This window comes from Ammospiza caudacuta, chromosome 18 (genome assembly GCF_027887145.1).
Source record: "Ammospiza caudacuta isolate bAmmCau1 chromosome 18, bAmmCau1.pri, whole genome shotgun sequence".
Taxonomy (NCBI): domain Eukaryota; kingdom Metazoa; phylum Chordata; class Aves; order Passeriformes; family Passerellidae; genus Ammospiza; species Ammospiza caudacuta.
Genome location: NC_080610.1, coordinates 11898939 through 11915932, shown reverse-complemented (window position 1 = coordinate 11915932; position 16994 = coordinate 11898939). Strand labels below are relative to the sequence as shown.

General features: G+C 49.7%; 1 protein-coding gene across 1 annotated transcript in view; it reads right to left on the bottom strand.

Moving 5' to 3' along the window:
- Window positions 1–562: 562 nt before the first annotated feature.
- The window catches only part of SSH1 (slingshot protein phosphatase 1), a 31441-nt gene continuing 15009 nt past the window's right edge, over window positions 563–16994 (bottom strand). Inside the window, exons 3-15 of the mRNA XM_058816798.1 lie at window positions 15069–15172; window positions 13324–13388; window positions 12512–12633; window positions 10377–10445; window positions 9923–9988; window positions 8584–8778; window positions 8190–8283; window positions 7052–7180; window positions 6382–6428; window positions 5133–5279; window positions 3952–4152; window positions 2266–2860; window positions 563–1834 (exon numbers count right to left, since the gene is read on the bottom strand). Of these exons, the coding sequence (XP_058672781.1) occupies window positions 563–1834; window positions 2266–2860; window positions 3952–4152; window positions 5133–5279; window positions 6382–6428; window positions 7052–7180; window positions 8190–8283; window positions 8584–8778; window positions 9923–9988; window positions 10377–10445; window positions 12512–12633; window positions 13324–13388; window positions 15069–15172 (3106 nt within the window). The remainder of the gene's footprint in view (window positions 1835–2265; window positions 2861–3951; window positions 4153–5132; window positions 5280–6381; window positions 6429–7051; window positions 7181–8189; window positions 8284–8583; window positions 8779–9922; window positions 9989–10376; window positions 10446–12511; window positions 12634–13323; window positions 13389–15068; window positions 15173–16994) is intronic.

Here is a 16994-nt window from a genome sequence, read left to right as displayed (position 1 = left end):
CAGCTAAAGGAATTCCTTCAAACAACAGCAAGAATTCTGGGAAAAGCCTTTTGGATAAAAGCCCCAAACAATAAACCAGGACAAAAAGCCAGCAAGAACAGAGGTAGTGTGCGTGTCACCATTTTAAGGATTTTCCACAAGTGCCCTGTTTAAACAGAGCCTTGTGTTTGTTCTGTAAAAAGAAGTAATGAATAATTATTTTGAGTCTTTGAAACAGAATATTTCAGCATTTTAGATATAGATAGAGATACAAATATCTATCCATAACCACACACAAATCCACATTATTACACTTGGCAAACAGTACTAGGAAGAGTATCCTGCAGGACAACAGGCAAGTCACACACCAAGTCCTCCTCTAAGCCATGCAACACATTTTAATTCCCTTGTGCCCTTCATTGTGACCCATCGTCGTTCTTCCCTCCTCTCTCCGAGCACAAAGAGGGGACGAGGAGGTGGCACCAGATGAGCTGCTGCAAGTCAGATGATAAAACAGCACTGGTGTAATGAATAAATTCTGCAAACCCCCAAAATCCAGCCCCCCTCCCCCCCCAGCAAGGCATCAACTTTTGCCCATCCAAAGTGTGTTCTTCAAGTTCCCAGCCAGGGGCTTCAGCCCTGGTTTGGAGGCGCCGTCCGCGCCCCTCGCCGGGGGCTCACAGAGCACGGAGCACTCGCTGGACACGGCCTCCTTGGAGTCCGTGATGGTGGCCACGTCCACGTCGCTTGACAAGTCCTCGGAGGACAGGTTCAGACACCCCAGCTTGGCCAGGGAATTGGATCTTTTCAGGGGTGAGGACACGGTGAGGCCGGCCAGGCGCAGCCTGGTCTCGATCTCCTGCGTGCGTTGCTTCACCAGGCCGGGCTTGCCCCGCACGCTGTGGATGCTGTCGCTGCTGGAGCTGCGGGTCAGGTTGGAGCTGCGGGAGGAGGAGGGGGTGTAGCAGATGGTCTTCAGGAAGTCCTTGGTGAAGCTGCTCGTGTGCTCCAGGCGACACCCAGCTGGTGTGGAGGTTTTCTGAGAGATCCCCTCCAGGACACGCTTCACCCCCAGCTTCTCCACGTCGTTCTCGGCGTCTCCGGCCACGAGTTGGGCTGGGGCCAGGAGAGGCACAAGGCCAGGATGGGCCATCAAGTCCTCGCTTTCCTCCACGATGCTGGAGTCCACCCTGCCCAGGGGGCTGTCCCTGAGCAGCACTGAGGGGTCTGAGGGCAGGCTCCTGAGGCGCTCCAGCTCTTTGGTGTGCTTCCTGACCAACCCCGCTTTCTGCAGCTGGAGCAGCGACTCCTGGTGCTGCATCAAGTAACTGTTGGCGCTCGGCTTTTCCAAGTCTTTGCTGAACAACAGGTACTTCACGTCCTTGGTAGGTCTGGGGTCCTTTCTGGTCAGAGACTCTTCCCTCACCACCTCTGCGTGAAGGAGGCTCCTGTCACAGTGGGAGTTTCTCCTGGGCAGCAGAATTTTTTCGGGGGTTTTTGGCGCATCTTTCCCTCTCTCCAAAAGGCCGCAGTGCTGATCCGGTGCCCTGCACGTGCCAACCTCCACATCCCCAGCCCCTGGTGCCAGAGGGAGCGGAGCCTCGTTATGTTTAGTCCTGCCTGGCTCCTCGGGGGGTGCCCTGCTGGGCAGGTGCTCCATCAGGTGGGAGTGCAGGTGGGACAGCAAGGGGGGCTGGGTGCAGATGGTGCTGCTGCGCCGCGTGGCGCCGGCGCCGAGCCTCTCGCACTGCTCCCCAAAGGGGTCGGGGGCCAGTCCTGCTGAGGAGTACATGCAGTCAGTGCAGGACTGGTAGGAAGGCTTCACCTTGCTGAGGATCCCAAACACGGCATCGTGCTGCAGGAGAGAAAACAGGGACAGATCAACGAGCACGGAACAGACACCGGCACAGCCCACAAGGTGTGGGACAGCCAAAGAGATCTGGAACAAAGCCCATTTCCACCTCAGGCCCTGCAGCAGGAACTAAAGCCACGTGCTTTCCCAGCAGACAGTGTCTCCAAGGAATACCTACCGTGCCAAGCGAGGGTCATGCAAGCGAGCTGCCCACAGCACTTTACAGGGCACTCACTGGGCACTCTCTGGCATCTACATCCACAGCTCGGGCAAGCAAAGCCCTGGTGAGAAGCGCCTCGAAAGGGGAGAAGCTCATCATGGAATGAAAGGCTTTATCCAAGTCAAATGAAACTGGGCTATGAGGATGACAAGAGCAGTTTCACTTGCAGCAGAGTCAGCCATGCCAATCATCTCCATCTCACCTCCATACGCACCTCAAAATCCTCTGGGCAACTCCTTTTGCTGTTGTTGTTATTCAAGTTCTCCCTATTGAGCCTGCTCTCCTCCTTGTGCATGGACAAACGCCGCTTCCACTTCTCCATGGGGTTTTCCTCCCTGACACCATCCTCCCCTGGCTCCCCAAGGACCATCCTTCCCTTCCTGGGGCTGAAGTCCTGTTTCTTCTTTGCCTCTTTCTCACAGAAGCCGCCCAGCTCTGCCAGCGGCTCCGCTCTCTCCGGGGCCTTTTCCATCTCCAGCAGCCTCCCCTGGGAAGGTGCAGACGGGGGCTGTCCCACCAGGGCATCCCTCTCCAGCTGCTCCATGTGGAAGAAGCCCTCCCTGTCCCCGGGGATTTTGTTCTCCAGCAGCGTGTCCGAGAGGCGGCGGAAGCAGTACCCGAAGCCCTCGGAGCTGGCCCGGTTGTCCAGGTAGGCGGACTGGGAAGGCATGTCCAGGTCAGCCAGGCGGTTCTCCAGGTCGATGTCCAAGCTCTCCAGTAAGAAGTCTCCCGAGCCCGTGGTGCCATCGGTGTTCTGGGGCAGGTTGCTCTCTGCCTGCTGCTTCCACAGTTTATTGTGGCGCTGCTTGCTGGGGAGAGGACAAGGACACGAGTGACTGCCCTGCAGGGTGCCCAGTGCCAGGAGCTTTTTTCCATTCCACAGCCCAGACTTGAGATCCCACCTGCACAAACCACCTTCAGCATTAGGATATTTTCCTCCCCACCTGCCCATTCCAGAGCAGTTCCCTGAGTTCAGCTGGGGTGAGATCAGACTTTGGGAGACTCCTCAGGGCACAGAAGCCCTCACAGAGCACAACACCCCAAACTGACCGCTCTGCACGTCCCATGGCACAGCTCCTGCTGAACCAGGGGACAGAATTCTCTCCTCTGTCCTTAGAAGATAAATACTACAGCCCTTGCAGTGACAGAGCCCTGGGCTTGGCACACAATCACGAACACTTTGCCTCCAGAATGGCCCAAGCTCAGTTCTGCCTCATAAAACAAGAACAATGCTGTGCTGAGCAGCACTGACTGCTGAGAAACCCAAACGCGCTTCCCAAGCATGGAGAAACCCTCCCTGAATTACACCAGAGCAGCTCTCCCAGCTAATTCCTACGCAGGGAGCCTGGCACAGGGAAGATGTCACAGACATTTTTTCATAGAAATCCTTTCTTTAAGATTATCCCTTCTGAGAAGCTGAGACCCCAGAAGAAGAATGTAAACAATTGTTATCGGCTGCTGTGAAGTGTAGCAGGTTGCCCCTGTTATTGGCTCATGTTCCATGAGTACAATTAAGGGCCAATCACAGGGCAAGCTCTCTAGAACACAGTGACAGAGAACTCTCTTGTTTTTAGATTCTATTCTTAGCTTAGCAAGCCTCTGCAACTTCTCTCTTTATTCTTTTTAGTATAGTCATAATGTATTATATATCATATATCAATAAATCCAGCCTTCTGATCATGAACCAAGATTCTCGTCCATCTCTTTCACCCTGAAGACCCTCATCAAGTCGCTGTAATAGGAAGGTTTAAGAAAAGCACGATTGGCCCAGGGTCCCTTCAGGCCACATCCCTCACCCATCTGTGGGCATGACAGCAACAGAGCCCCACAGAGATCCAGCAATCCTTCGTGATGTTACCCACAACCAGCTCCGTTCCTTCCCCCTCACCCCAAGCCTTACCTGGCATCCAAAATGCCCTCGTACTCCAGCAGCTGCCGCATGAAGCCGGCGTTGGGCCGCGTGATGCTGCGCTTCTGCTTCACGTAGTTGTAGGCCTTCTCCAGGGACCAGCCAAACTCCTTCATGGCGTAGGCGATGACCGTGGAGGCAGAGCGGCTCACGCCCATCTTGCAGTGCACCAGGCACTTGGAGTGGTTCTTCCTGCAGCAGGACAAACAGGAGAATAAATCCCATGTCACCGGTTATGGATTTGTTGTGGATTCACCAGAAGAGGGACAGTGTCGTAGACATCTTTTATGGAAAATCTTTTCTTTGAGATTTTTCCTCTTAAGAAGCTGAGAGGCTTCAGGAAGAAAATGTAAACAATGGTTATCTGCTGTTGTGGAATGCAACAGGCAGATCTGTGATTAGCTCATGTTAGTTGTTTGTAATTAATGGTTAATCAGAGTCAGCTGGCTCACACTCTCTGTCCGAGACAGAAGCTTTTGTTATCATTTTTCCTTATTCTATTCTTAGCTAGCTTTCTGATGAAATATTTTCTTCTATCTTTTTAGTATAGTTTTAATGTAATATATCATAAAGTAATAAATCAAGCCTTCTGAAACATGGAGTCAGATCCTTGTCTCTTCCCTCAACCTGAGACCCCTGTGAACACGGTCACAGGACAGTGACCTGCCCACTCTGTGTCACAGCTCTGGAGGGGAGAACCCTTGGGATGATGAGGACCAGGAGAAAAACCCCTCTCCAGAACAGCTGGGAGGTAGAGACTGGCAGCCTCATTCATTTCAGAGACCACCACGAAGCCTCCTGCCTCCATCCAAGTCTTTGGATACTGGGATCACTGGGAAAAGGCTGAGTGTAGAGGTTCAACAGGGTTTGACAGGCTCTGTCTGCAGAGACAGCTGGGGCAGGTCCAACACAGACACAGCTGGAGCAGCTCCAGAACATCTCCAGAAGAGGAAACATCCTCATTTCCTTTCGGAAGCAAAACAAAGTAGTGACAAAAATGCTGGGCCAGGACAGGTTAATGCCAGTCCAGGAAGGGACAGGGCACGAGGGAGCTCCAGGAACTGGAATGATGATGCCAAGGGCCTGCAGTTCCTGTGGCTTTGTGAGGGTCCAGGATGAGACACAGAGAGCTGGGATGTGCCCTCCCCAGGGCCAGGTGTCCCAGCACTCACTTGGCCTTGTTGATGAAGTGATAAGCCTCGTTCCAGTGTGCCAGCAGGTCCGTGGTCTCCTCGTCGTACACGCGGATGTTGTGGTACGCGAACAGGCCTGGGAAGAAGTTGTCGATCTCGCGGGTGACGTTCAGGATGTAGTCAATGCTGTGGGACCAGGAGAGACACCCTGAGCTGCCATGGTCACCAAACAGGCCCTGAGGGACACTGTGAATCCATGCAATCCAACCCAACATGAGCTGTAAGGTTTTGCCTAAGCCCTAATTCTTAAATCCTGGCACACAGGGGCTGTTCTGCCACCTCTCACTGCCAGCACATCCCAAGTGTCCAAACACCTTGGGCACAGGAGGGAGAAATTTATTTTATCCCATTTATTGTCTCTGAGTGTGTGTAATCCAACCAGGAACTCCTTGCTGTGCCACACAGCACTGGAGATGCAAAAAGAAGTGAATCATCTGGGAACACAGCCCAGGAATCACCATCTCCAGCTGCAATCCCATCCCTTCCCCTTCTTTCTGACCAAAACCATGAGAGTCACATGGTATCTCTTGATTCCTGCCAAATATCACAGCAGGGATAACAATGTACCCGAGAACGAACGTCCAGATTGATTTATCACCTCCTATCACTGAGAAAAATAAGGACACAGGATATTTGTCTCAGAATTTGTCCAGCTTTGCCTTTGGACACTGCACATCCCAATGCAAGACACAATCATTAACACTCTGCTTGATTTCCTTGTCCCAAGATGTGCAGACATCTGCTCCCAAGGACTCCAAATGAAACACTTTCAGCTGTGCTGAAATTCTGAAGAATTTCAGTTCCTTACAGCAAGGCTGGTGCAGGCCTTGAGTGAGCAGCAAATATTTATGGGCAGAATTCTCCTGATCCAAAAAGCGTGGCAGGGAATGGAGCCAAGCAGCACCATGGGGATGGGAGAGACACCTGGAGCTGCCTGTCCAGGCAGGTGAGGAGGAGTTTGCTCATCCACAGGCAGCTGTGCAGAATTCCCACCTGGCACAGCACTGGGAGCACTGGGGGATGGAGATCCTGATGGACCTCAGCAATGACAAGTTTTGTAATTTTCACTCTCTGAGGTTGAAGAGATTTCTCCACACAGCTGCTGGTAGGAAGTTACCACATAGCTGAGGGGTAAAATCAACTCTAGAGCCTGCAAATGTCCTCTCCAGGGTCCTGGGAAATGGCAGGCACACAGTGGAGGGTTTGGAGTGGGAGGAGCAGTACTCACCCTGAGCCCTGCAGCTCCTCCAGGTTGGACGCGTTCCACTCAGAGCCCTGCAACAGCCACAAACTCACATTTCCAAGGGACCCCAAAACAGCCCCTTTCCCTCAGGTTCTGCAATCCCCCAGCCCCAGCCATCCTCCTGAGCTGACTGGAATGTTGGGAACAGCCTCTGAGACACGAATGGGGCATTGATGTCCTGTCCTGAGGGGCAGGGATCTGCTGAAGGAGGGACCAGGGCACAACTCACCACAGTTAGTTCTAGGCCAGGGTGAGACTGAGCTCATCCCAAATCCCTGCCCCTGCCCACTCTGCAGTTTTAAACACAGGGAGAAACAGTTCAGGGAAACAAAGTGAATACACCTGTGATCCCAGACATGCCACACATGAGAAGTCAGGAAAATCCTGAAACTCTAGGGTTAGTTACACCTTGGATTCTCCCTAGACCTTCACAAGAGGAAGCTTTAAACTTTTAAAAAGCAGATTTTGCCCTGAAACACGAGCAATTCCTCTGACTCAATCCAGAACAACAACAAAAAGACCCAATGGGCACAAAGTGCTCATCTCTGGGAAGTCTTTGTTCCAGAGGCAGAGCCTGGTTTTGCCTGGAGATCCATCTAGTGGCAAAGCACTGGACACAGCACAGCACAGCTCTCCTGCAGCTCCTGCCACTCACCAGGTACAAATGATCAAAAATCAGGGATGGTTTGTCCATCTGACCCAGGATCAGCAGCATTTCATTGTCTATAAATTCCTTGAATTCCTTCAAGTTGCAGTTCATGTGTTTCTCCAGCTCGTTTCGGATCTGCAGAGCAAACACAAAGGATGGCACTGGAATCTTGGTGTCCAACAGAAACATTTCTGGGCACTTCCCTGCAGAACACTCCTCACTTTTTCATTAAAAACAGCAACAGGGACTCAGCCTTCTGGAGACGGCATCTCTCCAATTATTCCAGAATGGTTTGTGTGGGAAGGGAGCTTAAAGCTCATCTCATTCCACACCTTCCACTATCCCAGGTTGCTCCAATGTGGCCTTGGACACTTCCAGGGACTCCAGCTTTTCTGGGAATTCCATCCCAGCCCCTCACCAGGAAGGATTCCTTCCCAATATTCCATCTATCCCTCCCCTCTGGCAATTTAAAACCACTGTCCCTTGCCCTGGCATCCTGGTGTCCTAAATCCCCAAACTAAGGAGCTGTAAATAAAGCTTCACATAACATCTGGGGGAAAAAAGTATTTTGGGGTACCTGCTCCTTAAAAATAGTAATTTGAGAGATAAAGAACAAGAGCTTGTCTGCAGAAGGAGTGAACACATCCACAGACAGACATGTTCTCAGCTTCCTCCTACCACTTGCATGTTAATAGCCTCCCTTAAAAACCAAAAACCACCCCAAAAAGAACCATTCCCACTCTGATCACGTCTGCACTGTGGGTGGATGGATTACACCAGCCTGGGGGATGGATCCAAACGAGCTCTAGCCTTGATTTGTGATTTTCCATCCATAAACTCACCAGCAAAATGCTGTCTACAAGGTCCTCTGACATTTGTCCAGGAAAAAAGAAAGGAAATAAAACCTTCAAATCTAATTTGAAAGTCACACAGCTGTTACTAAGGTCCTGACAGACACTTGTGATGCTGGGATTATCCTGATTTCTCAGGAGGGAGGTGCAGCCAAGCCAGAGCAGAGCCTTCATAGAACGGCTGAAATGCACACTCCAAAGCCAGGGACACTCAGGCATGTGGTGCCTGCTCACCACTCTCTAGAGAGGGAGTCTGGCAGGAAAGAACAAGAGTGAGAATTTTTGATATTTACCTCCTTGGAAGTGACATTTTCCAGGTCCTTGCTGGTCATGATGCTCCGGAGCTTGGCTTTGATGAGCCGCTCCGTTCGTTCCCTTTCCGTCGGCCTGGGGAGGAACAGGAGGAGGAGAGGATGAATCCAGGCTGGCAGCACTGCACAGTACTGAGGGGTGAGGGGAAAGGCTTGGCTTAAAGGGAATTTTTATGGGAATAATGACAAAAATTTAAAAAAAAAGCAGTTTGTTGGTGTTTATACACTATATCACAAGCTAAAGTTTACGGTCTGATTATTTCACACAAATTCTCTTTTGCAGCCCCAGAAAAGAACTAAGCCAGGAAGAACAGGGAGAAGGGAAGATTTCCTTCATGAGCCAAGCAAACTTTTCCAAACAAAATGCTGCACTGACTTGTCCACAAAGAGGGCAGGGGAGTCGGGGCGGGTGGACTCCAGGTCCTGCATGGCGTTCCACTCGTTGATGCAGCTCTGGTCCGAGCTGATGCAGCTCTCGTAGTAGGTGGCCCACACCAAGGCCACCCCCCCTGGGAAGTAGTTGTACCTCCTGGCAACCTCACAGGCTTTGTGGAGGATCTGTAAAGCAGACCTACAGGGTGGGAGAAGAGATTTGGGCAGCTGTGAGCAGACTAAGCAAGATCTGAGAGAGTTTCACAGAGGAAAAGTGGTTTTCAGTATTAGTTGTTGCAGTTTGCTCTTTGAAAGCAGGAAATTTATGGTGTCAGAGCTCAAAGAGGCACAAACTGCACCTTGGGGGCTTCTCACAGCAGGGCTGTGGCAGGGGCTGAAATCTTCTCCTAATTAATAGGGAAGAAGGAGGCACAAGTCGCTGTGGGATCTAATCACGAACCAACTTGTACAGCCAAAGGAAGATAAAGAACAGAGACAATTTTCCAGCCACCTCCAGCAAGGAGCCTGATGCATATTTACCAGCATTCCTGGCCCCTGACAGGCTCCAGGGACAAGGCCCAGATTGGGTAATTTGTTTTTGCAAATTCTAACATTACTTTTTCCTTCCTTCCCCCCTCAATTTTTCCTTTCTTTAAGGCTCTACTCCGAAGCTGTTGCACTGAACACATCAACCACATCCAGGGCTGGCAGCAGGAGGGGCCAAATTCAAAACTGACAGGAACAGGAGATTTGTTTGTTTTTGTACCAAACCATCCCCAGCACAACATCCTTCTCCACAGCTGGATCTCCTCCCTAGGAGATGCTGCAGGGACTGGGATCTCTCCAGGCTCCAAGGGGACAGAGCATTGCCCAGGCAGAGGGAGATGCAGTTCCAAGTGGAGCAGCCTCTTCAGGGAGGAATTTGCTGGCTCAGAGGTTTGGAATCTCTGCACAGGGGAGGGGTGGCAGGAGCTGGAAGGAGAATGGGCACCAGGAACCCCAGGAATGGGGCAGGACACAGGGAATGCCACAGGCTGGCAATGGGCCCTGAACCTCCTCTGTCAGCCAGTGAGAGAAACATGCAGAGAGGAAATTCTTGGAATTTGAGCTCATCCTTCATATTTATTCACCCCCCCTGCTGAAGGACACAGAGCTGCTCTGAACTGAGGCAGCAGATCCTGCTTTGGGATCAGGATTCTCACAGCCCCTCTGCTGACACAGGGAAGCAGATCTCTGCTGCAGCTCACTAAATACCCATTGTGGAGAAAGATAAAATGCAGCTGATTTTTTAAAATTTAATGACAGAAAGAAGAGTGTCTCCCTGATCCCAGCCCCTCACATACCACATGGCTTGCACTGACACAGGTTTGAAGATGTGCATCCTCCCTGCAGTGCTCACACTGAAGCCACTGATGGAGAGAGGGAAAATCAAGTTAAAACTGCTTTTCTCAGCACCCCAACCTGCTCTCTACAAACAGCCACTGCACTGGGGCACCCAAAGGCCAAAAGAATCAGGATGAGAATTTCTCTCACTGATTTTCCAACCTCCCAAGTATGAATGGCAAGAGGCTGCCAGGAATGGCAGCTCCAGTCCTCAGTGGGGTTTCAGAGCATTCCCTGGAACCACAGGAGCAGTGTGAGGGCAGCAAGACAAGAACTCACTGTCTGAATAAGAGGACTCTGCAGCCATGAATCCAAAATGGGCACTTCATTTGCAAGGTGATGGAGAATCTCTGCTAGAGCAGCCCCCAGGTAGGGAAGGACATTCACATTTATCCTTTCAATGTGGTTTCTTACCCATCCCCATCCAGATGGATTTTAGTATCACTCCACAGGCGAAGAACCATTCCTATAGTGCAGCTTTTACTGGAAGAGAGGTGGTGAGACAGGAAGTTAAATATAGGCCACAATGTGGTCATGCCAATAGCCTAAATTATTAATACTCTTTAATTTTTAAAATCCTCAAGCCTTGCTCTAGTAATCTCTTGTAATATTTCAGGCCATTAAATAAAACTGGAAGCTGAAGTCTGAAGGTCTGACAAGGTGATAACTTGTGGTGATTGCTCCATAGAATCACTGAACAGGTGGAACAGATGAAAATGGGTTTTAGGGGTTTATCTGACCCAAAAGAACACTTTCAGTTCAGACAAGCAATCTGGCAAGAAAACCCTGTTATAATGAAGGCCAGGAACTTCCAGCCATAAATAATTAAGCTACTGAGATATTCAAGTTTTAAAGGAAATTGGGATGCAGACAGCAACAGAAATCCATCCTTCCTCTTGCCTCACATCAATAATCACCAGGAGCCAATTAATGCAAGGTTGTTTCAGAGTGGAGGTGACATGGCAAACCTCCCCTGCTGTGGCACACCAAGGGAATGCCACATGGGAATTTCAGAGCAGCATCAAAGCCAATGACAATAATCTGACAAGGAAGGCACAGCTGGGTGCTTCCCTACAGATCCCTCTGCTGTGCAAAGCTTCCCTTTCCCCCCTTCCAGGGCAAACCACCACTGAGGTTTTCCAGAATGAAGCAAAACTCACAGAGGCTGCACCACAAGGACAGGGCAGCTTGTTAAATCCTGGGAGAGCACACACAGCAGCCTGGCAGCTCCAGCCTCTGCCTCCAGCTCTGCCAAACCAGCCCCTTCTCCCTGAGCCAAGAGCTTTTCTGCCTTGGTTTACTCACCAGAACTGGAATAATCTGAGAGAGGCTGCAATAACAAAATATTTCACTTGCTTTTCCAAATACTGTGTGCTCTTATCAGTCAGACAAAAGGAACAGCTCGTTGCTGACACAGTTGTTTGTTGCTTTTGGAGCCACTTCTAGAGTATTGTTTTTTGACGTTATTTGGCAACAAAGCTACTACAAAAGCAGCTCCATTGCATCATTCCATCAACACACTGGAGTCTGGGGGAGAGAATGAGTTCCAGTTTTGCAAATGTGTCTGCAAGAGCATTTTGCAGGGAGCAGGCAGCAAACTCCCACTGGTGAGGTGGATGCCACAGCCTTTGATTCCACAGAGGCTGAAAGAGACTCATCCCCTGTGGTGGTGTTTGCAGGGGTCTGAGGATGAGGGAAGAGATGAGGATCTGACTCCATGTTTCAGAAGGCTGATTTATTATTTTATGATATATATTATATTAAAATTATGCTAAAAGAACAGAATAAAGGATTTCATCAGAAGGCTGGCTAAGAATAGAACAGGAATGATAACAAAGGCTTGTGACTGACCAAGACAGTCCAGACAGCTGGGCTGTGATTGGCCATTAATTAGAAACAACCACATGAGACCAATCACAGATGCACCTGTTGCATTCTGTCACAGACATCTTTTGTGAAAAATCCTTTCTTTAGGATTTTTCCCCTTTCTGAGAAGCTGTGGCCTCAGCAACAAAATGTAAACAATGGTTATCTGCTGCTGTGGAATGCAACAGGTGGATCCGTGATTGGTCTTCTGTGGATGTTTGGATTTACTGACCACTCATGGCAGAGCTGTTCTTGCTTTCTGCCTGGACACAGAACTTTGTTATTGATTCCTTTTCTATTCTTAGTTAGCTAGCATTCTGCGAATGTCTGTCTCTATTCCTATTAGTATAGTTATAATGTAATATATAGCATAAAATAATAAATCAAGCCTTCTGAAACATGAGGTCAAGATTCTTGCCTCTCTCTTCACCCTGAAAGACCCTTGCAAGCCCAGTAACAGCATTCCACAGCAGCAGATAATAATTGTTTACAGTTTGTTCCTGAGGCCTCTCAGCTTCTCAGGAGAAAAAACCCTAAGGAAAGAATTTTTCATAAAATGTGTCTGTGACAATCCCTGTGTCCTTTCTCTTGCTGGAATCTGCAGCTGCAGGTAACCCAACTGCCTGGGGACAGTTTGGTGCTGCCAGAGAGCCCATCCTGCCTGGCTGCCAGCTCAGACCTACCTCTCCTTGCTGGAGAAGTCCACTCCCAGCAGGATGTTCTCCTCGGTGTCCTGCCGCCCGTTGCTGTACACCACCACCATGTAGCGCACGCGGTCGCTCCACACGCTCTCCAAGCGCACGGCCTGCAAAGCACCTCTGCCTCGTGAGTGCTGCCACTGCTGCACGAGCCTTTGGAAACTCTCACTACCCCCAAAAGCTTTGTTTAGTGCAGTATGGAAGATACAGCAAAGCTTGTTGCTGTTTTGGTGAGGGAAGATGAGCTGAGATTACAGGCTGGGGAAATGCTACAAAATGTAACCCAAGTTCTGAAGTTTCAAGCAGGAAGTGTAAAAACATTGATGGTGCACTGAACTGAAAACAGGCAGGCTTCTCCCACACCCAAACCTTCACTGAAACAGCTCAGTCCTGCAGGAGGCACAACTGGCATCAACTTCTCTGCAGAGAAGTGACTTTTACAGCAGATTTTTATCTGCAGATTTCTTCAAAAGACAGCCCAGCCCAGCTGATGCAATTTCAAGGCTGACTTAAAAGTGTCCAAGAGAACCAGCAAGGTCCTGTCTCTCCTCCTGCAGGATGGAAAATGAAATCCAACACAACAACCCATTTCAGGCAGAGCAGTTCCCTGACCCAGCTCGCACCTGGACACAAGGACCAGGACAAAAGGAGTGGTCAGGAAAGGTAGGGCTGGAAACCAGCACAGAGTTAAGGCAGCTCTGAAATCCAGGATTTGCCAATGCTTTTCCTGCTCCTCTACAGGTCTGTTGCAAACACTTCCAAGAGAAAAGAGAGCAGGAAAATGCAGCTGTCCTTACCAGTTTGATCCTGTCCTCGCAGCGCAGGAGGTTGATCATCACCTGCAGGTGCTGGGGCAAGTCACCTGCACAGAAAGCACAGCAATCATCACTGAGGGGCTCCTGCTGCACTAGGAGCAGAATCTTGACCTTTAAAGAAATTGGATTTTTTAAAGTAAAAAAATACTAATTAAGGAGGTCAATTAACTTTGCTGTCCCAGAGAGCACCAAGAGCAATGAGATTCCTGGATGGGCATTCCCTGGATGGGTGAGAACCAATCTTTGCAGTATTTGGAAGCCACCAAATCAATTGAAACCACTTGTGCCTGGCACAAGAGAGGATTCTCTTCCTGTCACAGCACCCTACAGAGGACAGAAAGATTTGGCCATGAGAACAGGTGAGGGAGAAGAGGAGGAAAAACTCTGATTAAAAAAACAGGAACAAAGGAGAAAAGAACAACTTTGAGCTGTGAATCACCCCCAGCATGGTGGGATCAGCCCCACCAGCCCTGCAGAGGGTGTGACTGAGCAGGAGTGACCTCCAGAGGGAAGGGCTGCAGCAATGGGCTGCTTTGGGTGATGGAGCCCTTCTGTCTCCAAGCTCTGCTCATGCACTGAGTCCCCTCAGCTCCAGTGCTGTGGGTACATTTCTGTTTGGGGAAAGCAGACGAAAGGAACAAGGAATCTACAGGAAAACAAACCAAGTTCCCATCTAATAACTCAGCAATGCACTCATAACTTTCCATGGGAGATAAAATTCCTTCCGTAGGCTGTTTGCTGGGTATGTGGAATTGCTGACAGTTAAAGAAACCCAAAGCCAAGCCTGGCACTCAAACACCCCCTTTGTGCTGGAGTGTTTGCTGAGCAGCACCACACAGAACCACACTGTGCCTTTCCCACAGGCTCCTGCTCTCAAAATGCCCCCAAATCCCAGCTCTTATTGCCCAGTACCCACCTATTCCCAAAGTGCCAAAGGCAGAGGGTGCAAACTCTGGGGAAGCAGAATCAACTTCCCTGGATGCCCTTATCTGCATCCAAATCTCTGTGCACACTCACCACACCACTCCCTGCCATTTCTTACCACCAGTTGGCAACTGGAAGGGACTGGGGGAAGCAGGACAGCCTGTTCTTAAACCACAATAAACTCCAACAGATTGCGGTGAGCTGACAGGAAAGGGGGGTTTCCTGAAACCAGGATATGAGGAGCAAACAAATGTCCATCTGTCCAGATAGCCAAATCCTGATCAAACATTCCTCACTCTGACCAGCACCATCCAAACAAAACCAGCAACAGGAAGTTCCAAAGTGAAAAGTCCCAAGTTTCAGATGACTGGAGGCTGGGAGAGCCCCTGGAGAAATGTCCAGGACATCCCCAAGTGCCCAAGGGGTGCTGAGCTCTGTGACTCAGCCCTGCCACAAGGCAAAGATTAACTCACTGCAGCACAAGTGACATTTCCTCCTCTGTGACTGGGGAAAACAGGGAGAGATATTCCACACAGCCCTTCTGGCTGCACAGGCTCCCCTGCCTAAAGAAAGCCATGCAAAATGCCATGATTTGCACAGAGTTTTTATTCCAGTCACAGTTCCAAAAGAATGATAAAAGTTTAAACCAAAATTCAATGATCCCAATAAAAAAAATCAGTAATTTGAAACCCTGGGTTTGTTCAGCAGCTTGTACAAGGCTCAGCAGGACAACCTGGGGTGTCACCCACCTGTCCCTGTGGATGAGAAGGAAAAAGGATCTCTAGAGGGGATGGAATCATTACCTGCATGTTTGTGGGGATGCTGGAGGCTTCTCTGGCCCTGGGAGCTGTTTCCTTGCTGTAAGAAAAGAGCTGCACCTTTCACCATGAAAAAGCTCTCGCTGAGGCTGGAAAATAAAAAACAAAAACCACACAGGAGTCAGCTGAAAGGAAAGAGCAGCAAAATGTGCATATCTGGGAAAGGAAGTGCTTTCCTCACTAAAATAGTAGGATTCTGCCACAGCCACTTGCACAGCATGACTCTGGGATTATTCATGGATTATTCATCTGTCATTTTCCAGCACTGGTTTGTTACTTGGCCCCTGCAGGAGATACTCGCCTGAGCTGTCATGGGCTGGAAATGACTTTATCACTTGATTCTACAATTCTGCAACTCAAAAGAAGCAAAGGGTTGGACTCTTTACAGGCTGAGACCTGCAATGGACTGGAGAGCAGGTTCTGAGCCCATCACTTCCTGCTGATTGCAGTTCTTGACATTTCTCTGGAATGCAAAAACAAGAACCTGCAACTGTGGAGGTTTAAAGGGGAAGGGAGGTGGAACCTGCACATCCCAAGGGAAAAGACACAGCTCTGGACCCTCAAGGGAAAACAGCCAGCACAGGGGCAGAGGTTTGGCTCTGCTGTGGCTGGATCAGCATCCTGGGACAGAGTCTGGGCAAACACAGTGACATTTCCAGAGGGAAATGACACCCAGGGCTGGAGCATAAAGGAGAGAAGGCAGAACAGCACCGGCACAGTCAGGTATCACATGAGAACCTCAGAAATCCTTCAGAAGCAGCTTTGGCCAGAAGCAGGGAAGTTGCATTTCCCACATGGCTGGAAACCCCTGTCTCCTGAGGCACCTTTCAGCTGCACAGGAATTGCCTGGGATGTGTTTGCTCTGCTCCCCAAACTGCACAAGAGCCATCTGTTGCTCCAAAGCCCAATTTTCCACCACCCCATGCTCACCATTAATCACTGTCTGCATCCACTAAACAGAAATATCCATTATGAGACTGGGCTACACAGGAGCTCCTTATGCTGCAGCAACTGATCCCACTGGAGTCACTGCTCCCAGCACTCATCTCCCACTGGAGCCACTGCTCCCAGCACTCATCTATTCCATATTTTACCCATGGTCTTTGCCTTGGGGCAGGAGTGAGTGGTAATGCTCCCAATGCTCTGTTCTATCTCAGCATTTTTGTGAGGACAGACATGAAATTCACATCATTTCAGATTTTCTAATCTCTTAAGAACACAGCCCAGATTCCCAGGAAAAGCTTCCTCCTGTTTCAACTGAATTTCAAGAATTCCCCAGAAAAATCTGGATCAGGTTTAAACTCGAGATTTCTCAAATTTTGAGTTCACTTTTTAAAAAGTGAACTAAAATTTTTGCCTGAACTTCAGGCTCCACAAGATCAACAAAACAGAGCAGGAGAAGCACACTCTCATCCCAACAACTCTCCACTTCCATTCCCCCAGGATTCCAGCACTCCCCCCTCACCTCACTGGCTGGGACTGAGCAGGATCCACGCTCAGCCTGGCTCGGGATAACGGCACCCACGGCTGCAAATGGGAACAAATGGGAATGTGGCTCCTTCCAGAGCCAGCCAGGAAGAGCCTTGCTTCCTTCTCACCCCAGACCTCACAGGAAAGCGTTAAAAAAGGCCAGAAGTGACACACAGCAGCGACCCCCACACAATGTATGGGATATTCAGCACTCACAAGAGGCAGGGAATGCTTAGATCATGCACCAGGAGATAATTCACAGCATTCCCACCCTGAGACTTTGGGGGAAATTTCCTTTTGGAAAGCAAAAAAATATCTTGAAATAGGGTATTTTACTCCAGTGTTTTACCCTAAAGGATCTTTGATCTCAAAGTACTGACTAGGATTTCTACAGCAGGAAAAACCTTGGAAAAAGCAGAGCTCCTTCCCAAAGTTATCAGG